The 26,629-nt window shown below is 49.0% G+C and overlaps 1 protein-coding gene across 2 annotated transcripts in view; it reads right to left on the reverse strand.

The window, feature by feature from the left end:
* Nucleotides 1-242: 242 nt before the first annotated feature.
* The window catches only part of P3H2 (prolyl 3-hydroxylase 2), a 63,846-nt gene continuing 37,459 nt past the window's right edge, over nucleotides 243-26,629 (reverse strand). For both annotated transcript variants that reach the window (XM_009089141.4, XM_050978188.1), the window contains 14 exons: nucleotides 16,774-16,920; nucleotides 15,626-15,815; nucleotides 12,765-12,896; nucleotides 11,536-11,678; nucleotides 10,018-10,107; nucleotides 9,624-9,664; nucleotides 9,053-9,147; nucleotides 6,276-6,403; nucleotides 5,680-5,775; nucleotides 5,437-5,587; nucleotides 4,818-4,935; nucleotides 4,581-4,656; nucleotides 3,524-3,664; nucleotides 243-2,461 (listed from right to left, as the gene is read on the reverse strand). In XM_009089141.4, the coding sequence (XP_009087389.3) occupies nucleotides 2,369-2,461; nucleotides 3,524-3,664; nucleotides 4,581-4,656; nucleotides 4,818-4,935; nucleotides 5,437-5,587; nucleotides 5,680-5,775; nucleotides 6,276-6,403; nucleotides 9,053-9,147; nucleotides 9,624-9,664; nucleotides 10,018-10,107; nucleotides 11,536-11,678; nucleotides 12,765-12,896; nucleotides 15,626-15,815; nucleotides 16,774-16,920 (1,641 nt within the window). In that variant the 3' untranslated portion in view covers nucleotides 243-2,368. The remainder of the gene's footprint in view (nucleotides 2,462-3,523; nucleotides 3,665-4,580; nucleotides 4,657-4,817; nucleotides 4,936-5,436; nucleotides 5,588-5,679; nucleotides 5,776-6,275; nucleotides 6,404-9,052; nucleotides 9,148-9,623; nucleotides 9,665-10,017; nucleotides 10,108-11,535; nucleotides 11,679-12,764; nucleotides 12,897-15,625; nucleotides 15,816-16,773; nucleotides 16,921-26,629) is intronic.

Here is a 26,629-nt window from a genome sequence, read left to right on the forward strand (position 1 = left end):
AGGGCACAGGGACTGTCCTTCCATGGCATGGGAGCTACTGCACAGCTGGATACACAGCAAGGCACAGGGACAGGCAGCCAAAAGCACACACACACAGAGTCCACACTGCTCCAGCATGGAGAAGGGGCTGTGCTCTCAGGTCTAAGGCAGGAAACCCCAAAAACACAGATACCATCATGAGACAGACCCCAAACTCCCCGGTCTCTCCTTCTAATGTTTGACTGAAGAAAGACAAAGACAGGCCCAGATGTGTTCAGTTTATTTTCCCTGGGTTTAGACACAGCTCTGGCTAACCACCACAGGAACAAACAAACCATGACCTGTGCCAGCCCCTGCAGCTCCTTGCAGCAGAAGCAGCTGGTGGCACCCCTGGGAGGGCTGGGGCTGCACCGAGGGGCAGCTCTGCAGGATGCACTTGGGCAATGGGTGTTGGGGGATGGCAGCACAGCCCCACATGGAAGGTGCAGCTTTCAGAGTCAAGCCTTGCATGCAGCAGCATGGTGCACGTGGAGGGACCATGAAATTATGGTCAGCTCTCCAAAGTGAACAGCTGCCCTCCCCTTCTTCTCCCCAGCTTCTCCTCTGGCTGTTTTCAAAAGGGGGATGGAGTCAAGTATTTACAGAAGAGGCACTTAAGCAGGGAAGGCTCTTCAAAGGCAGAAACCCGTGGGCAGTTCTTTGGGGAGCCAACTTGATGAATCTTTTCAACAATCTATGAGGGGAGACAACAAATGAATAAGCAATGCCAGTGGCTTAAGAATGCCCAGAGCCTTTTCCTCTGCAGATACAGCACTGGAGGAGATGCAGCAAGTAACTCTTCCAGCATTTTCTGGGTAGTAATAGGTCCCTCTTCACAGTCTGGGCATTTATTTTTCCAGATGCAGAGTTTCCCTCTATCTTGCCCAGGACCAGCTTTTGAGAAGGTCTCTACAGAAACACAATCCTTGTCTGCAGCCTTTGCAGCCAAAGACTGGATGGGAAGAGGGGGCTTCTGAGCCTGGGAGGTTTGAACAGGCACAAGCTACAGGAGCAAAGAGAAAAGACAATTCTCTATTGCAGATTTTAAGTCCTGGGAATGCCAAAACTGGCAGAGAAGAGCAGAAAAGGGCTGAGGAAAGAGCCAGTGCAGGGAGCTGAGCAAAGCAGCTCAAGGATGTGAACTGCAGCAAAGGTCCCTGTAGTGTTTTCTGGATAGATTGCAGCTTTGCAGTAATTTCAAGTGAAGATTGCTGAAACCTGGCTTTTAGGAACTGCATTCCAGCAGCAGAAACAGCTGTTGGGTCAAAATAAAAGCTGCTCTTATGTCTGGGGCAGAAATCCTGTGACTCAGTGCCTGTTCTGACTGAGATAGGGGCTGCTCTGATCCCACACACAGGACTAAATTTAATGGTTGGGGAGGAATATTTACTGGCTTAGCAGCAGTTACTTGACTACTTGCTTTCACTGCAACATCCTCAGGCTGGGTCAGAACTCCTCTGAACAAAGAGATACTACCACACCATGAACATCTGCTGCTTTCTGCACTGCCAGGATGGGAGGATGCAGCCAGGACCTCCAGAGTGCAGAGCTACACCATGACCATCCAACACCATGGCACTGGAACTTCCTAAGCTGCTTTCCAACAGGAACCCAGAAATTATGGCTACAAACTCTGGGTTCTACCAGCAGCAGACTGGGCTGGAAGCTCAAGGGATGCAGTGTGAAGCAGCATCCTTCATGTGCCCAGGCCATCAGCAAGAGAAGGGACTGAACATGAGTGACAGACCCTGTTTCACCAGGGTCAGCTGCAAATCACATCCCTTCATGCCTGTGCACAGCTCATGGCCCTGCACAGCAGCTGATGTCCAGAAGCTCTGCTCAGAATTAATGCCCAAACACCAGCTTCACATGGCTACAGAGAAATCTCCCTTTTGCTAGGACTTAGGTTTTCCTTTGTTTTTTTCCCCTAAAAGGCATATTTCAAATGGTGAGAGACAGTCATAACTCCAGTTTTTGTCCTCCAGTTTCCCCCAGCAGGAAGACTGGTGCATTAGGACACCTGAGAATTTTCTCCAGGAGATGCTAAAGAGGAGCAGCTACTTTTGGTTGAGGAAAAAAAAAAAAGGGGGTGGAGTGGGCCTGAATGAGTCCTGAGAAGTGCTAGGGAAAATCAGGTAATGCTGGAAGCAGAGGCAGCCCCACCAGGAGATGCTGGCACAGGGATGAGGGTTCCAGCAAAAGCTGTGCTAAACACAGAAGAGGCATTCCTGAAACTCCACAATGATACTAACCTGTTAATTTATACAGCATCTCTGTACAAAAATAGAAGGGTTCTAATAAGATTAAAAATATTAAATAAATATTTAATAGAAAAAGTCTTTGGCCTAGTTCATAGCTCATCCTTTGGGTTGATGTTCATTTCACTGGGTCCTAGATGCTCCTGGTCCAACATTGCAATCACTTCGTCTGCCTGGATTCGTTCCTGCAAGAGGGGAAGGGAAGAAATGGTAACAGCAGAGCTTCAGTGCCTGCTCCAGCTAATTCAGTGAGGCTCAGGCTGCTGGGAGGACACACAGCAAGGATTTTACCCTGCAACTAGCAGAGTAGATGAGAGGATGGGGAAGAGCCTGGGACTCAAGCTGGGGATTTGCTGGGCAAAATTAATCAAATCCCTTTCCACTTCAATGCCTGATTCCCTTCTCCCTGCAGGGCTGCAGTGGTTGAGGCAGAACTGATGCTCTGTAGTTCCCCTATCATGCTCCACTAGCAGCCACTGCCACAGCACACCCTCCTCCTGCCCCCTCTGCTTGTTATTGGTTTCCAGATCCCCAGGCAGGGCTGATCTCCCACCATACAGGCACCAAGCCTGGAGGAATTTCTGCTAGTGCAAAAAAACTGGGAGACACTGAAGTACATGTCTGAAAATAAGCTTTTCCCCAAACCTTGCAGCCCACCTCCATCACAAGGCAAAGGAATGAGGGTTTTGCATTTTCCCTACATTTAGTTTTGCTCTGTCTTGTATCTCTTATTTTTACAGAGCAGAATTGCTATCAAAGGGAGGCAGGGGCTGGTACAGCAGCCTTTTAAAACAGAATGTGGAGGGTGCCTGGTCAAAGGCATCGCAGCCCAGATCTTCCAAGGCATCTTGGGTGCCCAGAGCCATGGACTTCAAATTGCTGAAATGCCTGTGGGAGGACTTAGCAGCAGGACTCACAGAGCACTCTGAGCTGTGGATGGCTCTGCTGGAGTTCCCCATCCATCAGGCTGCTGCCACTAGGTGTCAGAAATGGCCAGCCCAGCCCTGCACGGAGCCCTTCCACGCCCCAGTCAGCATCCCAGCCCAGCACTGCACCCCACGGGCCAAGGGACCAGGACTGGCAGGAAAAACCTGCCCTGGGACCAGCTCCTATCATGGGAGTGCTGCTGTGGGGGCAGCAATGGGAGGAAAACAGATCTGCTGGGAATAGAGAGAATAAGATGGTCCTGGCTCCTGTGGATGCTGGGTATGCCCCAGCTGCCCTCACACCACGATGGAGGGACTCACCAGCTCTCTGTAGAGAGGGTCCAAGGTGAACCAGAGAGCCACAGCACAGCGCTGGCCCTTGGTGACCGCCTTCACCCCGTGGGGGTTCTCGCCGCCCGACGAGAAGCTGATCATCCTCCCACACTTGGGCTTGATGGAGGCCTGGAGGGAAACAGCACAACAGGCTGGCAAGGGACTGCACACGCTGCCTTGGCTGGGCTCACCACGCTCCAGGGCTTGGGACCTCACTGGGCATCCCTCTGCATCGCCCCAGGATGAGCTGGTGAGCTGCTCAGGGGGACATGCAGAGCTCTGGGCATGACTGGCAAAATGTGTGGGGTAAATGGGGAGGTGTGAAGCTTGCTCCTGCTGTGCAGATATCGTGCAGAAAGGACATAATGGCATGGAGTCTCTGCAAAGCCTACAGGTGACCGCCTAGAGCAAAATGGGGCCATGGCATAACTCCAGGGAGGTCCAGGGTAAGCCTGGCATGGCTGTCAAACACCTCTTTCTTCTCTTGGCAGAATCCACAAGAGTCCTGCAGGACCTTGGGAGCAGAATTTCCAACCAAACCAACCCTCAGGCACTTAAGTAGTCACAATATACCCTCCACCTTCCCCAGAGACCCCAGCATGGTGCCCAGACCTCTGCCCAATCCCAGAGTGGGTGCCCAGCTTCCTTAATGGCCCCAGACAGAAGTGAGGGCTCATGCCTGGGCCACATTCCTCTCAGGGTCTGATATCCACCAGTGTGACCCACTATGGAACAAGAGACCAGCATCTGTGTGGAGACACCAGTTCATGTGTGACCACGAGATGGGGTGGCAGCTCAGCAGTCCTCCAGGCCAGGGACAACTACCAGCCACTCCTCTGTCTGCACTGGGGGTGGGGAGAATCCCTAATCCACAGGTTTGCTGCTTGGCACTGCCTCTAGGGAGGGAGCAGATGGTCTGTGCACCTCTGCAGCAGGATTTTGTATGGGCTGTTTGCAAGGTAGGAGCCACAGGCTGTCTGGGGAAGCCCAGAGCCCTGAGCATGGACTGCTGAGGAACAGCTTCTGGCCCACAGCACCAACTCACTGTCACAGTTTTGGCGTCCATCTCGGTGAAAATGAACTCGCCACCTTCAAAATCTGCGTTCATGTACAGGAGGGCACTGGGGAAGGAAGGGGGAAACCCCAGTTAGGGGAGAACTGGGGAGGTCTCAGGGCTGACCCCCACCTCCTGGACAGATCCCACACTGCTCCACTAAGACACGGGTGGGGGACAGCCAGAGGGAGAGAAGTCCCTGGGGAGATTCCTTTCCTTCCTCCCTACCTGTAATCCCGAAAGGTGTAGGCAGGAGGTTCCTTCCAGCACTCGTTGGCTTCAGGGTCCAAGAGGCAGTTGTCAGCATGGATGGGATGGCTCAGATCATTCCTGCGCTCCTGCTGGCCTAGGCAGGGCCATGTGGAGGAAGGGGGGAGGAGAAGGGATGGATGAGATGGGAATGTCATGTTCTGTGAGATCCCATCATGGGGTGGGAGCCTACCCTGACCCCACTCCAGGTGGTGTTCACAGCTGAGAGGTGGAAAGGAATGGCTGGAGAGAAAAGACAACATCTGAATGGCTGGGGAGAAAGGGCAAGATCTGCACAGCTCTGCCTTTTTCTGACTGAGTGAGATGGAGCTGGGGCTGGGGTGGAAAGGAGAAGGGACAAACAAGAGGAGGCAAGAGAAAAGGGAGAGGAAATTGGAAGAGCTGCAGATATGAAAAGCAAGAGACATCCCAGAATTTTTTTTTTTTTGGGGACAGCAGTGCCCACTTTTTGCTGCTGTGGGATGCTGACTTTGCCCAGCCTTGGCCACCAATTTAAGCACTAAGCAAAACAGAGCTGCTGTGAGCTCATGAACTCCCCGTGGAGGGCTGAACCCTTCCCAAGCTCCCTGCTCCTCACCGGAGAGGGCGGTGCGGCACACCAGGTGTGTGTAGGAGAAGTAGAGCGTGGAGTTGAGCTGGAAGTAGGACTGGACGATCCTGCGAGCCTTCTCACTGATGTCGTAGAACAGCCGGGCACTCTTCAGAGGGACACGGCCCTCGTAGCCATACTGGGCAAGGAGAGGGCCAAAGGGAGGTCACTGTCATGTGCAGACTGGGAGGGAGGGCATGGGAGAGCAGGAAAAGGAGGATGGAGCTGTACCTTGAGGGCTTTGAGGACAGTGGCTCCTTCAAATCTCTCATTCGGGGTGTGGGGGGAGGTTTTGCCTCTGTAACCATCTCCAGCCAACATGATCCCCTGGAAAATAGGAATACAGATGAGGGGTGAACTGGTGTGTCAGGAGAGAGGGATCTGCAATGGAAGTACATGGAATGCTCATACCAAATCCCCCAGGGCTGCATTCGCTGGGCCAGGTGAGTTGGGGTGGAAAGGAGCTGCAGCTCTCTGTGAGCACAGATGCAGGGTATCAACCACCCACCTCCTAACTGGGGATATTCGGCCACCCTCAGACCCTTGCCAAGTTCAGTTCATGGTGAATGAGGAGGCTCACCCAGACTTGTGGATGAGCATCCTTTGGGTTGTTATAACATAGGGAATGAGCTCTTTCTGCACAGGCTCTGTCCTGCAGCCCAGGATGGAGCAGCAGTTATGGGTGTGCACTGGGGACAAGGATCCACCTGCTCTCCACAGGCACCCTGCCATCAGCTGTAACACTCAGCAAGGCATGAACCCATGGTCTCCTGGGGCTGATCACACATCCAGCTGTCTCACTCAGACCAGGAACGTTGCCCACTCACACTGGCCACCCTGTGCAGCTCCCGGCACTGCTCCTCCGAGATGACATTATCCAGCAGCACTCGCTGGGTGCCATTCAGCTGCTGAGAGTTGTAGACAAACTTCACATCGCTGTAGAGAAGAGGGCCCCCTGAGGAGAGACACAAAACGATCCTGCTGAACGTGCCCTGATCTTGTTTACATCTTGTACAGAGGCTGGAGGCCAGCTGAAGTCACCCAGGTGTGCTGACAGGCAAAGAGCTCCACAGCAGAGAGCAGTAACAAAAGAAACAGAAGCAATGGGAACACAAGGAGATTAAATCAATTTGCTGCAGGAGCATCAGCATTTTCTACCTTCTCAACAGCTGCCTTGCAAATGCAGGGACCACAGCCTGGAAACACCAAATGCCAGTGGGACACAGGGAGAGACAGGGACAGTGGCTAACTTGGCTCTCGAGCCCAGCTGTCAACACCAGTGTAGGTTCCCATTGCATTTGTGCTGTGTGGATGCTGCTGGCTTGGTATGCAAAGCCACCCTCTGCAACTGTCATCAGTGCTTCTTGTCTGCCAGACACAGAGAAATCCTCACGTGGTGCTGAGCTTGCAGCAAGCATTGCTCTCAAGGAGGGCAGGGAGTGGGTGAGGCAGAGGACTCACGGGATAATCCTCCTCCACTGAGGCAAAGGAGCTGCCATGGCTGTCCCTGCCATCCCTCACATCCTGCCTCTGAGCTGCCTCCCTCTGCTTGCAAGCTTTTTACGAGGTGTTTCAATCCATCCCCATCAAATCTGACTGATCCAAAAACCAGAGCAAGGCCCCTAAACCACCATCTTTTGAAGCCTCTTCCATGTATTTCCTCAAAGAAAGAAAAGGAAAGAAATGGTAACAATAAAAGCTTAAACCAGATGTCTCTCCAGGAAAAAAATGAAATACATCTAAACTGTGAAGAAAATTATTTGTTGTCACAGGCAAGCAACAAAATAGAGGAACCAGAGCTGCAGAGTTCCTCCCCCCATGTGGCACAGGGAAACTTCTCTGTGACAATGCTTTTGTAACTTTTACTTTTCCTGTCTATTGAGTCAAAACTGTTCTTGGCAGGTCTCCTTGGCCTACGGAGGACACATAAACCCCACAAGCCCTGTCATTAGCTCACAGCTTTATTTCTGAAGAGTTAGGTTTCTTGGAAATGGAAAATATGGGATGTTTCTGGTGTTCACTGTGCTGATTTTGTTGCTTGATAACCATACTTATTGCAAGTGCAGCTGGATCAGAATTCTCAAATCCAAACTCCTGGCATGCTCCAACACAGGGCTGAGTTTTCCAGCTCAGCTGTTCTTCCCCAGCCATCAGCACATGAGGGATGAACATGGAAGGCATTGCTCAACATTTCCAACATTTCTCCTTGTTCCTCCCAGGGAATAAGTGCGGTAGCTCTGTGCCATGGACACTGAACCCTTGTGCCACATTGACAGTGTGCTCCCACCTGCTTTCCTTGCCTCTGCCTGCTCTAAGCGCCAGCAGAGAGACAGACCTGTGTCCTGTGTCTGTGCTCTGTGAAAAACACCCCAGAGAAACTGAGGAATTCTTTGGGCTTTTGGGAGAGAAGGAATTGGCAGAAAGGAGGAAGGGGGGAAGGGTAGAAGTACAGGGGAGTACAAAATTAAAGTAGACTTTTCTCTTTCAGCCTCTTCTTTTTCCAAGTAAAAAGACAGAAAAAAAAAAAGACCACAGAAAAAGGCGGCAGCTGGATGGACAAAAATCCCAGTTTCTTTTTAATGGATTCAGTTTTCTTTGTAAACAAAAACATTCTGCAAGTAAACCAGAATAAGAGCATAGAAAGAAATAAAAACAAAAAGAAGGACTCTGAAATTACTGGGTTATAAACAGCAAACAGGCCAACAAATATAATTCAACCAGCTCTTGGCTTAAGCAAGATCTTTGGTATCTTCCTGTGGTATTTGTCTATTTTATGTACAGCTAGAGAAGGGATAACAACACTCTGAACACAACACTGAGCAAATGGACACAACTTGGGCTGGGGAAAGCTGTGAAATTCCCCAAAAAGAGCTACCACCCATTGCATTACAGGGAGGTTTAATTGCCTGCTGCTGTGGAGCTGGCTCACTAGAGACACAAAGACACCTCCTGGCTTGAGACCCTGTTGTTTTGCAGCAAGGATTCTGTTTTGGTGCTTGGCTACAATATTGTTTTTCAAAACTGTTAAGGGGAAAAATCCTGTCTTTAGTAGATGCTATGGTATTTTCTGTGGCTGCTGAAAATGTGCTGAAATCAGATGAAATGTCTGCTGACAGGCTTATAAACAAGTGATTTCATGTGAGCTAAGACATGAAATCGTAAGCTTGGTCTGCAAAGAGAAGTGGTTGCTAGTTTGGTGTGATCCAGCACATTTAGCAAAGCATCAGGACAGGCTGCTTCCAGCATCCATCCTTCTGCAGCCCAGACACAGGGAACACACTGACCTGAAAGGCACCTGGACAGCAGACTGGTTTGCTTTCCCCATGGTGAGGAAGACCCAGCCCTGCAGCTCCACATCTCAGGGCTCTGTACTGAGTAGCCAAGCAGGTGGGAAAAACCAGTCCAAGGGCACAGCAGTTCCTTGGGATCCACAGACCCAGAAATGCTGTGGCAGCACTGAAGACTTATCTGTGTCTTAAACAAAATTGGAACTCCTTAAAATAGGAGTGGCCCTCATTGCTCAGTGGCCAGCCTTTGCAGTCTGTAGTCTCTGGCAACAGGAAAAAAAATCCCAATTATTTTGAGACATGTTTATCAGCCTTACCCTCCCTCAGCTCTCGATCTGGCTTTGGCATGGGTTTCTTTGTCAGGGACAGCCGGGGCCCATCCTCGGGTTCACTGCTGATGCTTGATGGGACACTGAGGAGCAAAAGAGAAGAGGAACATCGTGACTTTGGCCACAAGTTCTTCAGGTTGCACTTTTGCTCCCTTTGGAAACTAACACACAAAAGCCCCAAGCAAATCAGTACTTTGTACAAATGTCACAGCCATACAGGTTAAAGCCCTCACTCTGTCCTGTGGCAAACATTGCTTTTCTGGTAATGAGAGCAACAGTTTCCACCAACAAAGCACAGACACCAACAAATCTGACCAGCACCACTTGCCTCAGCAATCAAGTTCCCTCTAGACCATTGCTGGTTTTGAGGAACTCAGCTAAAATAAGGTTCTTGTAGGAATGATTGCAATGGCAAGGGGCAAAGGGCCCTAATTCAACCAGGACAGTGTGCTGGGTGGGTGGGCAGTACCACTGAGTGGCAGCCTGGTACCCCACCATGAGCACATCCCCTTGATCCCACCATGGGGACTGCTGAAGCTGCATCCCAGCTGTGGCTCACCTGTGCTCATCCTGGCGGGCACCGTACCTGTTCCAGTAGTTCTGTGGGAAAAGAGAGAACAGACTTCCTAATTTAAGGCTCCAGCCAAAGCCAGGGCATTACCTACTCTGCCTGACTCCCAGGGACACCAACCAGCCTCTCTGGCTCCATCCCACATAACTTTGGGCAATGGCCTGAGTTCACCAGATCGAAAATGTGGATGAGGCTGCGTGCGCCTCTCCTTCACCCCAGGAATGCCTCCTCTGCTTTGCCATCCCTGTTTTCCTATTGGGAACAGACCAGGCCAAGACCCAGCTCCTGAGTCAGCGGCACAGGGCTGGATTTACAGGGGAGGGGCAGGGGGGAGCTGGTGCTAGAGCTGAGAAGGTGCTGGCCCAGCACAGGCGGGCGTTACCGGCTCCGTGTAGGCGAATCCCAGGCCGGCCGCAGCCACCCGCAAGAGGTGAGACTCCAGCTTGTGGCGCCGCAGCAGCGTTCTGGCTTCCTGCAGAGAGAACAGCAGCAGTTGCACATGGCCAGCTTCTGCAAGACACTGGCAATGCACCTCTGCTTCAGAGGGGTTTGGTTTCCACGCAATGCTGCAGGTTTCTTTAGGTTGAGGGGTGCTTGGAGCAACCCCAGGCACAAGGCTGAGCCACTTAATACACAGCAGAATGGGTTCAGAAACTCATTTAGGAAGCCTGAATCCCCAAAACACATGTCCAAAGCTGGCAGAAATTCCTGAACACCTTGGAGAGCCTCAAAGTATCTGGGCAAAAGGCTGGCCAGAGAAACCCCAGCTGCAGAATGAGGGCAAGTTAGGCTGGTGGGGCAAGGACCCTGGCTGGGCTGTGCCTCAGTTCCTCCCATGGAGCCCATGGCCTGGCCCTGGGATGCACTCAGAGTGCTTGGATGGGGGCCAAAGCTAGCCAGCTGGAAATTGTCCATCTCCCCAGTAAAGAGATTGTCCATCTCTTTATTTTGAATGAAAGTTCTGCAAACAAGACACTGGTATTTCTCCTAGAAAACTATTGTGCAAAACAAATTTTTTTTTTTTAAACGAAAACTTCAAAACCCTGTAAACAACTAAATGTTTTTGTCAATTTCAGGTTTTTTTCCTAGATTCATTATGTGAGGGAAAACAACTTTTTTTTTCTTGTTTTCCTTTTTATAATTTTGCTTTTATTTTTTAGTACTTTATCAAATTCACCTTGATTTACCTGGAAGTCAAGGAATTCTCAAAGGAAAAACCAGTTCCTGCCAATATTCTATTTATGGTACGAGAGAAATGACGAGACGGGACGGGACGGGATGGGATGGGACGGGATGGAGGAACTTCTGTATGGTGAGGAAGGCAGCCCCAGGGCCACAAATAAGGGCTGCCCAGACTGGAGAGGAAGCCTGTCCTGCTGGGTGATGGAACACACACTGTTTGGTTATTTGACCCCAGCCTACCCCTGTGATAGCAGAGCTACTGTCTGCAGAACAGGTTGAGCCCTGGACTCCAAGCTAAGAGACTTGAGAGTAATGCTGAGATCCCAGCCTCCCCTGGGACAGTATTTCTCAGCCCTGTCTGAAGAGATGCTGCCCTTTGCTCGGTGTTTCACTGCATTCCTGCTCAGCGTGTCCCCCGGAGCACTGGGCAAGAGGAGGGTTTGCACTGTTGGTCACTGCCCTCCCTGCCCTTGCTCAGGCTCTACTAGGCTGAAGTCCCCATTTAAAGCAGATCCTGCCCACCAGCTTCTCCCCCACACCAGCGACTCTGAACTTGCACCCTGGAAATCACCTCCTCAGCATCACCAATGAGCACAGTACTTCTGCCTCTGTTTTTAAAGTGGTCCCACTGGGGGAAAGCTGCCAGGCCTCTTTTATTTCCACCACGTTGTTTGTTAAAGCCTCCCACCAAGAGCTCTGAGGTGTCACTCACTCTCACCTTTCTGGGTTTGATGGTGGCTGAATCCACTGCACCTTCCAAGAGACCCTCGTAATAACCTGCATTCTCCAGGACATCTTCATCGTCCGGGTGGAAGAGCAGGTAGGACTTGGCACACTCCAGGGCTTTTACGTAGTCACCAACTGGGGGGAACACAGCAGTGGTCAGGGGGGCACAGGAGGCTCACACAGAGCCCAGGAGGGGACTCTGCAGGGAGGGAAGCAAAGCCTGAGCTCCCCATCAGCTGAAATGGCAGCCCAGGACTTCATGGGCTCTTTTGATGCCTCTTTGTCTTAACCACTCCACCTCCTCAGCAAGGAAACTGAGGCACAGAAACAAGAGTTTGCTGCCATCATGCACAGACCAGATGGTATCCAAATTGCATCCAGATGGATGGGCAGGACATGGATACGGTCTGGCATCAAACCGATTCTCATCTGTGCAGCATCTCTCAAGACCCAGGGGTTTTCACCCACCACAGCAAACCTCGAACTGGGCAGAGGAATGAAGAAGCCTGTACACCATACATGAACTGACTCCTCCTGCTTTCTTCCCTTCGTGTTGATGAATGAAGAATCTTTATGTTTTAATAGAAATTTTGACACTTGCAGAGTATTTGCAAAAGCCAGAGAGAGCAGATTTCTATATTCTTTTATGTAACAAAACATAATAAAATAGCACACAGATGTGTGCTACACAACTGGCATGATTTTTCAGCACTGCCAACACCTGACATTTTGCCACGCTGCCAACTCCTGCAGCTTTACTGTGAATCCTAAAATATTTGGTAATTGGCAAAAATTGGCATTTTGGGATAAGCTTGAGGTAAGTCATCTGTCTGCTATACATTAACTTAGAAAATGTATCAGTTCGTTTCAGAAAATGTGGAACATATGAATCCCAAGGATTTTAATATTAAAAGGCAAATGAAAGGACCCTAAAAAAAGCACAATTTATTTAAAGAATAGTAATGTTTAAGCTATAGGTTGGGCTTTTAAAACCTGACTGATGATCTAAAGCATCTTCATAAAACATACTCATTGTATTTCAGTCATCCTGACTTTTGAAGAGACCATTTCCAACATCCTTTGCTTCTCTTTCAGACCATGCCTCTGCATCAGTGTAGTGTGAGCATTGGGGAAACAGCCTTACTGCCACATGGAACAGCCTGAACTTGCCCAAAATGAAGAGAAGGCAGCAGTGCTGTGAGGAGCAGGACAGAGCTTTACCTCTGTAATAGGCAAACTGCAGGTAGTCGTAGTGAAGGGGAAGGAAGTTCTCGATGGGCGAGATGCGGCCGGAGCGCGTGGCCAGCTCCCGGACACAGTCGTGCTTGCAGGCCAGGACCTGCAGGTAGTGATCTGCCAGGACAAGAGGAGAGCTGGTCTGAGCTGAGGGGATGGTGACGGTGCCCAGACACCGACACGAGGTTCCAACTCGTGAGCTGAAGGATGTACAACTCACACTGCTTTAGCCTGGCAGGTGAGTGCGCACTGAGGGAAAGAGCTCAGGCTCCTCCCCAAAGCCAATTTGACAGAGTTGTAGTTACATTTTTGCCCCCTTTAAGAAACGCCTTCCTCCTTCTCTCAACTGTAGAGGGAGCTTGAGCATCTCTCTAGTGTGGCAGGAGCTGCTGCTTCTGCCCAAGGAAGCTGGCGGCGTGCAGGGACTGCAGGTGGCAGGTAGCACTTCAACCCCAAGAGACAAGCCCACAAAGCAAGCAGAGAGGTGAAGACAAGGTGGCCACGTGTGCTGCCACATGAAATCCAGCTCCAAACTCCCTTCCTGCAGCTCATCCAGCTCCAGACTCCCTTCCTGCAGCTCATCTTTAATCCTCTCCTCTCCTGCAGCAAGAACGCTCCGGAGGGCACGGGGAGGTTTAGCTAAGAGGGGCTGGTGCAGGTTCTCAGCACGGCCAAGCAAGGCCAGTCTGAAAGGTCTGAGGTGCAAATCTGGGCAGCAGAAATCCCCATGTTTGCTGCTTCTCAAAGATGAGGCACCCTCAGAGAATCACAAGCACATGGTAGACATTTGCCATTAACAAAGTTTCTTAATTAGTGGGACTCCACAGTATAGGCATTGTACCAGCTGTACAATTTCAAAGCCAACACTGACATCTGATTCCATTTTGGAGCAGTTGCTGCAATGTACTTACGAATCTAATTTGCTTGCTCTGTCTCTGCACACCATTAAAAACCTTAAGAAACAAACACAGGCTTGAAAACAATCATGTGCTCAGCTACCAAAGCATTTCTTAGAGCTGCCATAAAAACCACCCGAGGAATTTGCAATGAAACCAAGTGGAAACTCAGAACAGTGCCTATGTGCTCTTGGCTCTTGACAGGTAGTCTGAGTAGTTATCTGACTTACCCTGCATATCCAGGGTATTACATTAGGAAAAGCAAGAAGGGAAAGGACATAAATCATATTGTTGTAATTTAAACCTGTTTAAACATCCTAGATCTGAAATAATCAATCCATCACTGAGAAGCACTGCTTTTTCTTAGTACTGTAATCAATTCACTGAAATGTATCTGTCCTTGGGGGGAAAAGGTGAGAGTGTTTCAACCCCAAGCAGCAGCAGAGCAAATCAGTTTGGGATTAAAAAGAGAAATGAGTTTTGAAGAACCCTAAACTCTCTTTTCTTGGTATATTACCTGTTCCCACTCCCTACTGAAATGTCTGGGCCTGAGTGCCTTGGACCAGGGGTGAACTTTGGATTATGCTGTCCTGGAAGGAGCCATCTAGTTTGCTACCTAAAAGCAGCTGCACCAAGGATCTTACTTCCCTCCCTCAATTCCATGTTCCTTTGGGTGCCTGAATGGTCCTGGGGATTGGGGTAGTTATGGCCAGGCACACATGGCCAAGCCTCAGCACTTGCAGGGACCCTCTGGCTGTTGTCCCCCCCAGGTGACATCCTGCTCTGAGCACCACCACACCATGAGCCTGTCAGTGCTCAGGAAGGGCCAGCACAGAAACACCTCAGCTCTCTGGGGCTGCACTCGATTTGCAAAGCCCAGGAGCAGTTTGTCCTGTCTGAAGAGCAGCAGCTTTCAGTGAGAAGGGTGCTGGGTTTGCCTTGCCACTGAAGGCTGCTCTCCTGATCCAGGGTGTCCTGCTCCAGGCTCTAAAAGCAGCCCTGATCAGCTGACAGCCACACTGGTACCAAGGCAGCCTTTCCAAACACTTCTATTTTTTGCCTGGGTAAACAAAACCCACCGGGGCAGCTTCCCATCCGGAGCGCTGGTGGTTTCTCCTCTTGGTTGATTTCCTGTCTCGACACAAACAGAATTATGCAAACCCAAAAAACATTCTGCATCTGAGTGAAGTATTTTCCACATAAGAAGCAAGATTTCAGGGCTTGATGCAACTCCAAGACCATAAGCAGATAAATAAGATTTATGTCACCAAACAAACCTTAACTTATTGCTCTTCCTTCCCTTACAACTAATTAAATGTAATCTCATTTCCACTGAGAATGAACTGTTTTAATCCTCTCTGGCTCAGAGCCACACATGCAAATCTGAAGATTACACAGCAACGTTCAATTCTCTCCAGAGATTTCAGTCAAGATCATAATTAGGTGGGCCTCCACTAATGACAAATCCATCCTTTTGGATGGGGAGAAAATCCAGTTACGAGCCTTTTTGGCAACTTTCCTGGCCGCCTGGAGCATGGCCAAGAGAACTCTGCTGCTCTCTTCATTGCTCTCAGAAACAGAAAACATAAACAAAGGCCAGCAATGTCTTGATTCCAGGGAGGTGTGTGAGACTGTGTACAGGGGAAATGGAAGCAGTTTAGATAAAGCACCTCAACTTCCAGCTCTAACAGAAAGCTGCAAATGCTCCACACATCTGGAAATGCAATTCTTCTAGCCCAGCTTCTGTTCAGGACCAAAATGAGATGTTCTAGCTCACTGTGCTCTGAGTTTGCACTTTCTGGGCTTCCAGGTGCCTCCTGCAGTGTTACTCACCAGCAGCAGAGGTGGGGGGGAAGACACTTCAACAAATCCAGCCAAAGGCCCAAACTCAATAATTATAAACATTTCAGGACCAGGGGTGAGAACTCTAAAAATGCAAAAAGATCTCACCTGCAATAGCTTCGTAGAGACCAGCCTTGTAATCCAGGTGCTCGTGCTCCTCAAACCGCTGTGGTCCCTCGCACATGAGCTGGCAATCCTCATCCTCAGAGTAGTATCCTTGCAGGGCACGCTCCAGGAACTCAATGGCCAGCCCGTACTCCTCCCTGTCATAGTGCCTCACCCCAGCACTGTAGTCCTCCTGCAAAGCAGAACGCAAACCATGAGCAGCCCATGCTGCCTGCAGCATAGCATCCTGCAGATGCTTCTTGAAGAAGGTACAAGGGGACTGGGACAGGGACAGGACAATCTCCTCAGATACCTATCAGATATAACCACTTGTTATATCTGATAGGTATCTGAGGAGGTATCTACTTGTACCAAACCATGTTTAAGCCACTGCTGGACTTTTGGAGCAGTGGAACCTAATAAACCTGCCTAAATGCTCTTCTGAACTCCTCCATACTTAGGGATTCCTCAGTGCCACTCTTAGATCATGCATTATATTAATTTTTTTTTGTAGTTGTTTTTTGTTTTTACCCTCCCACCAAACAACAACACTGAATGCCAAGAGAACAGATTGCTCATTTGTTAGAATGGCCCCTAATGAGCACCTCCATTAATTACACCCAACAGCCACTCCTGCTCCCCTGGTCTTGTGGAATTGGGAAGTTGGGGTAGCACTGGCATTTGACTTGGGCTTTTGTTTTGTGGAGCTGGAAGCAGCTGACACTCTCCTGCCTGCCACTCTGCACCATCACCACCACAGCCACCCATGTGCATGTACCCTGCCCAGGTGGGAGAGCTCAGGTCAAAAGAAACACACAGGAGCCAAGATCTTTCATGGAGGAAACACACAGGAGCTGAGATGTCAGGGAGACTTCCATCAAAGCTGTCTGCTGGTGTGTCTTCACAGCCATGGATGGCCCCAGAGTTCTCTGAATAGAGGGACCAGGCTGGGGAAGTAGCAATCAAAGAGCAGAGTGCCGAGAGAAGGCAAAAGCAGGCTTGCCTTAAGGGAAAATGCTGAAAGGGAGAGTTTGTTTAGCTGTATTGGTAAGAATTTCCCCATTCATAGATTAGTCTCTTTTGGCCTCCTAATCTCTCTTCTCCAGACTTCCTGATACTTAAGCTGGGCATCTCTTCAGCCTCAGACTCACCATGTGCTGCCTGGCCTCGTGGTCAATCAAGCTGACCTTCCCTGATGTGGTCTTGTAGTTCTCCAGGTCCTGCTGTATCTCCATGTGCTCAGGGTTTGCCATGAAGAAGGTGTGAGCTGCGTTTGCTGCCTCCTCCAGCTTGTTCAGCTGTAACAAGGTGAGAAAGACCAAGTGAGACTGGTGATGTTGAAGGTGAACACAGCAGTTTATGCTGCATCCTCTGGATTGGGAAATGATGGGATAACCTGAATGCAGAGGCTAAAGGAAACAGCTGAATTGAGAGAAAAGCCCCATATAAGTGAAATGGAAAGAGGGAGCTCCTGAGAGCCAGACAAGTCACTGCAACAGGGTCTGTTGGTGATGGGATCCAGCCTGTCCCAGCAGCACATCCTCTCAACTCAGCTGCTCCAAACCCCTGCACAGTTCCAGGTGGAAAGATGTTCTCATGAGATGTGAGATGGAGAGAGGAGGGGAAAGCAGCTGCAAGGACTGCTATCTCTACAAGCCTTGGAGGCTGAGCCATGTCCAGGCTGAGGGCTTCTGCTGGGAGACAGGGACTGAGGACCATTTATTAAGCTCAGCTGTGTATTGCTGCAGAAGGCCAGACTCTGCTGATGGTGGCAGAGGTATAAAGAAGGTTTATTTTGATATACCAAATTATTTTGGGTTTAGAGATTCAGAACTGAGACATGAGTTTCAGTTCCAGACATGAGTTTCACCCTGGAGAAAGCCTAATAAACAAACAGAACTGCTTGTGCCAAACACATCCATGGCAGCTGCTGCGAGTATCAGGAGCAGAACAGATGTTCAGGTGAGACCTCTGCACGAGCTAGCAAAAGAGAAGTCACTAAAACACTTGCTTCTGAAAGAAAGCCAACACCACTGGGTACCAGCAAGCTGCAGTCAGGTCCCTGGGATACATCAGCAGTCCAACCCAAACCTGTCAGCCAGGGCCAGGCTAATGCTAGCCCAGGCTAGGCTGTGTCCAAGTGTTCTCCTTGACAGCAAAACCCACAGCAAGCCCTGAGCCACTGCTGCAAGGCTGCTCCTGAGGACCAGAGCCAGCAAGCTCAGGCACATCCATGGGACATGGTACAGCAGCTCAAACCCCACCAGCAGAATGGGAACAGAGACCTGCAGGGGAGCATGAGCTTCACACCCTGTCACATCCTGTCACCTTCACACCCTGTCACCCTGAAGCAGGGCAGAGTGGCTCCGGGGCACAGCCAGCCCAGGAAGCACACAGGAATGTCCCCAAAAGGAAGGTGAGAGCCACGGCATCCCAGCCCACCCCCCTGCACACCAAAGCACAGCTGTGCTGCAGTGCCCACAGAAATGCAAAAAATGCGCCTTGTGTAAACTTCAGAAGTTTTTAAGGATTATCTCTGTACTGACAACATGTGCAGGGAAGCCAGATTTTACTGCAAAAACAACATCTATTCCAGTCCTTCATTTGGCGTTTTCCAAAGGACACCACTCTCCAAAATAATCCCTTGGCTTTCCAGCAGGCATGAAAAATGACTAAGAAATTTTTAACCAGGACAGCACATAAAACACCAAAACCCCTTCAGAATAGAAGTTTGGGGTTTTTTTTAAAAAAAGACACATTCCTATTCAGAAACATAAATTCCATTTTGAAATAGATAATTTCAACATAATCCCACTCTGGAAACATTCATTGCAGCTGGACACCATTGGATGTGGATAAGGGACTGACCAGAGCATCTCACAAAGGGAATTTTCAGGTCCTGCTGAGTGTCTGTGGGAATGCCACTGCAGCTGGAAATTAGAGACAGTCAGGATCAAACAAAAGGTTTGCTGGAGATGTGAGCTGCTGACCTGGTCCAGAGGACTGCTAAGAAGCCACTGTTTGAGCTGCCTGGGGGAACTGCATCCTTCCACACCACAGATTGCTATTCACAAACAGCACCCTGCCTGTGCAGATTTAAAAGGGACTAAAGACCTCTCAGAAAGGGAAGTGGTCCCTCAAGACACAACCTGCAAAAGTCTGCTGTGGGATGTTCTTTTTACCCTTAGCTCTAGATCCTTTTCAGTAAACTGTCAAAAAATGTCAGAGATCCCAGGATGGGCTTAGTTCTGGATAACATCCACCCCTGTGAAATAGGACAAGCCTGATTTCTAGACAACAGAAAATCCCTTTCAAACAAGGCTCACTCTAGTCTAGTCCTGCTGGCTCTACACAGAAGAGATGACCTTTGGAGTTTGCTAAGTGTACTCAAAGCAGAACACTTCAACTCAATGCTTTTCAATTTATCATGCTCCATATTTGCCTTAGAAACATACAAGTAACACCAAGAAGCCAACAGCTGGGGGGAGTTTGGGGGAGTGTGGGGGGAGATTTTAAGTCAGTGAGTGTGTATAAAAGCAAAATTCCTAACTGGTAAGACATGTTCAGTGTCTAGCTCTGACATTAGTTATGAAACACTCTGGGGAAGCTTTTGCCAAAACGCTCTGAATTCACAGGGAGCAGGATATTTTGGGGCTTAAAGGTCTGGGCTGGGACTCAGGACACCTGGACTCAGTTCCTGGCCGTGTCACAATCTCACTGTGCAGCCATTGGAAAAAAATAATTTTGTTTTCTTTGTGCCTGATTTTCCATTGTTTTTAACTAATAACCATAAAAATAATAGCTTTTCTCCCACAGAGTAGTAATTTTATTTATTTGGATGGCAAGCAACTTGGGGGCCATAAGCATGTGCAAGCACGTAACACAAGGAAATTTTGATCTTTGCACAACAACTGCTGAATGAAAATCAGCAAGGAAAAAATGACAAATGTGGACTCACAACCTCAGTATGTGCTCTAAGCCCTGCTTGCTCACCTCACTGGAATGACATTGCTGGACTGTTGCTGCAGCTTTGCACCAAACCCTGTGTTTTTCAGCCAGAGAAGACACAAGAAATCAGAGCATCAGCACTGAGAGAGCCCTGGGAACACACTGCCCTGTCCATTTTGATCTTAAGATACCAACACCTAGAGCTGAGAAGGGGAAAACACAACATGTAAGTGCTGCGGGGTTCTGATGCTGGAAGATGTTTATTTTCCTCAATGAGATTTAGGAGTGGTTTATAAAAAAATGTTTTAAGCAGCAGAACCTCAGATGAAAGTATTTCAGCAAACTGCAAAAGCTCAGTTTCACTCCAAGCTGGGACAGTGCTGGCCTGGGCTTCAGTGGGCTTGTGGCTTCCAGCCTGCAGAGGTGGCTTGGACTAGGAAGGCTGCTGTACCTGGAGCATTGTGCAGGAACAAACACAGGTTGGAGAAGGGACCTGGATGAGCATCTTGATCATCACTAGACAACCGAACCCAATTCCCAGTGATAACCATTGAGAAAATCCCTCATGGAGCCTCCATGGGCTGCATGGTGTCACATAAAACAATGCTAACAGACCCTTACTATTCATTGTCATTCTGCTACCTGTCAAGGTATGTTTAAGCCAGAAAACTCCATGCTGAGCAACCTGATTTGTACCTGTGATGGCAGAGTCACCAACCTTCTGGGCTTAAGAAACAAGCTGTCTCACTGCAACATGTCTAACTTGCTGCTTGATTTTACCCCCACTCTGGCTGTTGGGTGCCCTAAAGTGAAACCTGGAGGATTCACCCCATCACTGACAGCTGCCCCAGATACCTCAGACTGGCTCAGCTCCACGTGCAGGCACATGTTCTGAATTCACACTTGCCTTCACCCTTTGCAGACAAATGAATTCTGACCAAAGCCCCTCTGGTGCCAGATGCTCAGCAGGCTGGCACAAACTCCTGTCCCCTTCCAGAGGGAAAAGGCCTCACAGCAGCACCATGGCTTCAGCTACAATGACCCAAAACTCACAGTCCTTTAAGTTTGCTCTCTGGAGCTTGGCAGTGGGGATAAGGAAGTGGAACAGGCAGGGTGCCAGGTCTGTGAGACAAGTACTGCACAGCTTTACAGTCAGCTCATGCAGCCAGGGCTGCTGTCCCACCACCACTCTGCTTGTGCTGAACGCTGACACTCTGCAGCTTATGGGGGGAAGCAGCTGCAGTCAGAGCAACTACAGGTATTCAGCTGCTCCCGACTCATCCTGAGCTTTTCAGGGCAAGAAACAAGGATAAAAGAGGTGCAAAAGTCAGAGGATTTTATAGAGAAGGTAGCCAAAGCAATACAGATCCTGACTGATTGAGAAAAGAGGTCACAGGTATGATATAACCAAGACCTCAGACTGTTTTTCATACTGAGTTCCCATTGCATTGAACTTAATATCAGATACTGGCAGCTGTCACACATTCTGTGTCTAACTGTCCTAACCCAATCTGCTTCTATATTAAAGTTTCTTCATCACATAAAATACAGTTTCAATTAAAACTTTTTTTTTTTTTTTTTTGAGGGGAACAGAAGTAAGGTTTATATACTGGAAAACATGTCATATCCCTGAGCATTTCTTGCCATTCCAGGAATGGACCTACCTGCACATAACCTCAGTTAATTGCAGAGTGTATGAACCTGGCATGGAGCTTGTGATGAAAGATTTCAAACCATTCAGCTGACCCAGAAACCAAAGTTTCCAACCTCCCAGACAATCCCTGGTTTGCTGAACAGATAATGTTGTTCTGAACTTTTCCACAGCTCCACTGCTGCTGTGTTGTATTGGAGGCTTAGTGCACTGGGCTCTGCAGAGGAAGGAGGCTCTGGAGCCTGCAAGCAAACAAGGGAAATAAAAGGTTCAGTGCCATGAAGGATTAATCTGGTTGTGCCAGTGCCGAGCTTACTGCCCAGGAGAGAAGGAGCAAGGAGCGGTGAGATGGTTATAAATAGCATCTGACCTTATCTCAACTATTTTATTATTGCAAATAAGAAGGATGAAATTCTCCAGAGAAGTTAATCAGGAAATTTTCCTTCTGCTGATGGGTCACACATTTGCAGAATGATGCTTGAAGTGTTTGCAGCCTACTATGAAGTGTTTGCAGCCTTCAGTTAATGAAGACAGAAATCATATTTCTTAACGAATCTCTCACTTGAGCCATGCTGGCATTATTTTATATGTGCATGAGTCCATGCTGAGCAGACTGACTGGATAACCCTGACTGAAAGGGCCATTTGGCATTAAAAAAACTAATTAGATTGACCCTCACATTCTCCCTTCCTTCCCTCTCTGACATGCTCTTCTTGAACTGTTCCCAGGCATGTAAGAATGAAGATTTCCACACGTTCCTGGCTGTGCATTACATGCTTCAGTGCACACTTGTGTAACAAATCCTGCACAAGGAGCAGGGCATTGACTCACAGCAAAACCACTTCCCAGCGGGAAGGACCCTTCCCATATAAATCTCCAACACACTGAAGCATTGCAGGATTCACCTGCAGAGCAAGCAGTGGGAAATGTGTTTGTGTTTACTGAACCTTCGATCCGACTGATTGTGAAACACACTCTGAGCCACACTTTGTCCTGTGTAGACACTCAGTTCTGCCTAACAAACTCTGAGAGCAGCTATGTTGTGTGTGAAACAGTACTTTCAGTGAGGAAAAGGTGGGATGTATTCAGCCCTCAGGAATCTGTGCAGATGGTTACCCATGAAGTTCCTGCTCCCCAGAGTTTTCCCTGGCCAGATAATTACCAGTTCCCTTGGAGATGGGAGAAGCAATACACTCACACACTAATGGCAAGAAGCAGTGCTTGGTACTAAAAGGTGGACAGTATAAAAAAAGCCAGGCTTTCCACAGCAGAATTTTTTCTTGCCTGTCCTTCCTCCTGTTATAACATCCCTGTGGCAGCCTGAGCTAACCTGGTTGCCTGGTTCCAGGTTGCTCACCTGGAAAAGTACCAAAGATTAGCCCAGGCATTTTAAGCTAATGAAATCGAGCAGCTGGGAACAAGCAGGATGTGACTATCCCCTCCCCAGGGATCACCAGCACTCCTGTAGGCCACTGCCTGTTAGACAAATAAGGAGCTTTCATCTGATATTATGACTGATAACTGAGAGGCAGGTGGTCCCCAGAGACCTGGAGATACCTGGGAGCAGAAAGGTGAATCTTACTGAACACACTGGCGAGGAGTGAGGGAAGCCTTTGCTATCAAGGAAGGAGGGTGTCATGCTTTTAGGGGACAACCAGAACAAAGCAAACTTGGCAGGCAGTTAAAAGCAGATTTGCAGTTTAGATGTGGATTTCCTCCAGCATCCTGCCTCCCTGGACACTGCAGCTAATCAAGCTGCACTGGCTGATAACTGGGTCAGACTCCTAACCCAGCTGTCTCCACACTGGTATCTCTATAGAAGTAATTACTAAAACACTTAAGAAAAACACAACAGAAAAATCTGAGACAAGCAGAAAAATTCCTACAGCAGAAACTTTCCTCCCTTTCTAAGGTTTAGCAATGGCTCAGCACCTCTTAGAAGAGTCAGACATGATGAGCTGTTGAATGCCCTTTGGGAGCCAAAGTTTCCTGTGCAGATGTATATGCTTGTCTGCTGCTACCTAACAACATCCAAACAGCTCTGTGTCCCCAGAACACGCCCTTCTCAGAACACACATGGTTTTCCACCTCCATCCCAGAGCCAGGAAGCCACAGCGACCTGGTGATAAATGATACTTGTTTTTTGCAGCCCTTTTATGCTGTAAATGGAATCTTGTCAACAGGCTTAAGGCCTGTGCCTCCCTACCTTTACCTTGAGCAACAGAAAGGTCTTCTCCTGGAGAAGGTGCTGACTGACTCAGTCACCATGGTCAGTTTATGGTACTAGCACCAGAGCTTTAGTTTGAAAAGCAGAGTGTAGAGCCCTGAGGCTGGGCTGCAAACAGGACTGTGCTGTCTGGGGAAGAGGTTATCTGTCCCTGCCCTGATCTGTGATGGGGCAGCAAAGGGAAAAGCAAACAAACCATAAATTTCAACAAGAAAGCAGACTCACAGCATATCAGTGCATTGTTCCCTCACCCAAAGCCTTGACAGCCTTCAAGGAAGAGGTTTTAATTCACATTTTTTCCAGACACAGTATTTCTGGAATACTGGGCTCAAGTCATAAACCAGCAAATAATGACTGACCACTGCTGAATTCATGGAAGCCACCATGATGGTGATGGACATCAGGGCACTGCAGATCTGATTAAATAAACCATCGGATTCCAATCCAAGCATTTTGTAAAGTCTGTAGAAGATCTGCAGACTGGGGGTGGGCTGTGTTCATCATGAGGGGAACTGACTGACACCAAGGGGAAGCAAAGTCAGCTTATGCCTTAGGTGGGTTTGAAGAAAACTGTCATATTTGAAAAGAGATTTCTGTGCTGATTCTCCACTACTGGGCCAGCACAAAGGCACGGCACTGGAAACAAATTTTGCAGAAAAAGGGAGCAGGAAAATATAGCCACAGTTCTGCAATTTAATCTTGGTTGGTCTGAAAAGCAAAGGAGAGGTCCTGCCAGGAACACTGCCTGCATGGACTGCCAAGTCCAATCCAAAGGTTTGATTATCCCAGGAATCTTCCCCCAGCAGTGGCCAGGGGTGGACACTTGAGGGCAAGCCATAAATACATGGTGGGTACACAGTGACCCTCACACACAGGGCATTGTCAGCAATGCCCAGCAGCTTACAGGCTTCTTGAACCAGGAATTGCCTCTGGACTGCTGTGCTTAAAAGCCACTGATGGCCCTGTCCTCCTGGGAGTTGTGTAATCCCTTCTGGAACTCATCTATACAGGCTGCAATAAAGAAGGGATTTGGGAGATTTTAAGACATCAGTATATGATTTTCACCAGAGTACACGTGTGGTAGTTTAGAAAGACCTACCACTAGGCTATGGTGGAGTTTTCCAAAAACATGGAACTGCAAAGTACAGGCTGACTCATCTGTTAGGCAAGAGGAATTGCAGCAGTGCTGCAAAACTCCTCAGTGCCTCCAATGCTCAGTGTTCAAAAAACTCAAACCCATCTGAATACAACAGGGACTGGGTTTCCCAAAAATGCATCTTCTGAAATGAAGGGACACAAAACGGGGCAGGGAAGGGGTCTACAAGGCACCTTCTCATCCAGAACACTGAGAGCACATCAGGTCTCAAGGGTTGTTGACAGGATGAGTATGCTGACACGGGATGGATTGTGTTGACTTCAAGCAGAGCAACCTCCAAACATGTTCCCTGCAAAATCTGACCCTAAAATTTCGGGGGAGAGGTGTCCTTTGGGTTGACACACAGCATGCTGAAGAACCCACCTTGGTGCATTGCCATATTCAGTTTACCCAGCACCGCTGAAGAAACGTGCATTTCATTTGGAGAGGATGTAACTCTACCCTTGAAAATGCGCTTCTTACCCTCCTCCAGCTCTCCCAGCTTTGATGAGCACTGTTGCTAATTTGAGAGAGGAATTGCTGGCTTTGAGAGCAGTGACACCAGTCTGGGTGAATGACACCTCTGACAGCCCAGGGGCACTGTATGGAGATGTGTGCTCTGCTGCTCGGGCTCTTGGTGCAGCTCCAGAGGCTCCTGTGGACTTACACCAGGGCAGATTTGGCTCGTGCTGCAGCTAGCGAGGCCACATACCACTGGGACAATTGTCTCCATACAGGACACACACCACAAATCTCAGCTGGATTTGCTACCTCTGAAATGAAAACATTTTGCTTGCTTTCCCCAGCCTTGGCTTGGTAATCATTACTAAACACTTATCAGCTAGACAGCCTTCATTTCCTGAGAGCCTGGACCTAATTACACCAGGAAACGTGCTGCTTTTCCTTCAGACACAGAGAAATGCTGGTTTCTGAGCCCTTCTACTACAGAGTTTAACTTTGTTCTGATTAGTAGAGGGTAGGGGAGGGCAGAAACACAGCCAGATCTCCACAGGCAAATGCAGTGATCATTCACAGAGATGCCCTGGCTTCACTCCACATCATTAATAGTAACAACAAAATGCCACAGATATTTCATCTCCCCTCCCTCCCCTATTAATCTTAGCTGAACCCTGCGAGGCCCCTGCACTGAGGTATCATTTTCCCTGAATTGCAGGTAAGGAGTCTGATGTCTCACAGCAAATCAGAACCAGACCTCAGGGCTGCCTCCTAATGCCATTCCTCGAAGGAGTGAAACAAGCCCTGCAGCTCCATCCCCTTATCAGGACATTCCATCCCTCAGTGGGATGAAGGAGCCTTTGCCAAAAGCAGCTTTCAAACCCCTCCTTTGTGCCACGGGCCCCACTGGGATGTTGAGTTACAATTGCCCACTTGTAATAGAGCCCAGAGTATCGCCATCAAATCAAACTGTTGGTTAATTAGTGTATAAAGAAATCCCCCCACAAAGGCACAGTAATGGAGTTATAGAGCCATTAGCACCAAATCACAAAATCTGCTGCTGCAGCAGCATCACTTTTACCCTGTGAGCTGCCCAGGAGCTGCTGCCCATCCTGGAGTGCTGCCAAACATCCACATCCAATGGGAGAAACCTATGCCAAACCTACTGGGAGAACAAAGGCAAGGAGACTTGAGCAAAGGGGTTGTCCTTCCACTGACTGAGGCTTATAGGCACTCTCATTGATTCTGTTATCCTGGCTTGGTAAAGAACCTACAGAAATGCACTTCACTGGGTCCTCCCAGTGCTGCAGTTTTCCCTTCACAAGAATTAGTAGAATGACATGGAGGGGATGTGTCAGCTCCCAGTTTGACCAGTTCACACGCGGCCAAAGGAGTGAGTGACCCAAGGGATGTGCCCTCTGCCAAGGGCTGATCCATGGCACATCCCACATTTCTGACTCTGGGTGCTCTCCTACAGGTGCATGCCTTCACCCTTCTTCCTCACAAGCTGGAAATAAGACACAGACCACGACCCTGGGCAAGAGCAGTGCACGGGCTGGGCACTTGGTCTGCACACATTCCTGTACTGGG

This window comes from Serinus canaria, chromosome 9, assembly GCF_022539315.1.
Source record: "Serinus canaria isolate serCan28SL12 chromosome 9, serCan2020, whole genome shotgun sequence".
In the NCBI taxonomy this organism is placed as follows: domain Eukaryota; kingdom Metazoa; phylum Chordata; class Aves; order Passeriformes; family Fringillidae; genus Serinus; species Serinus canaria.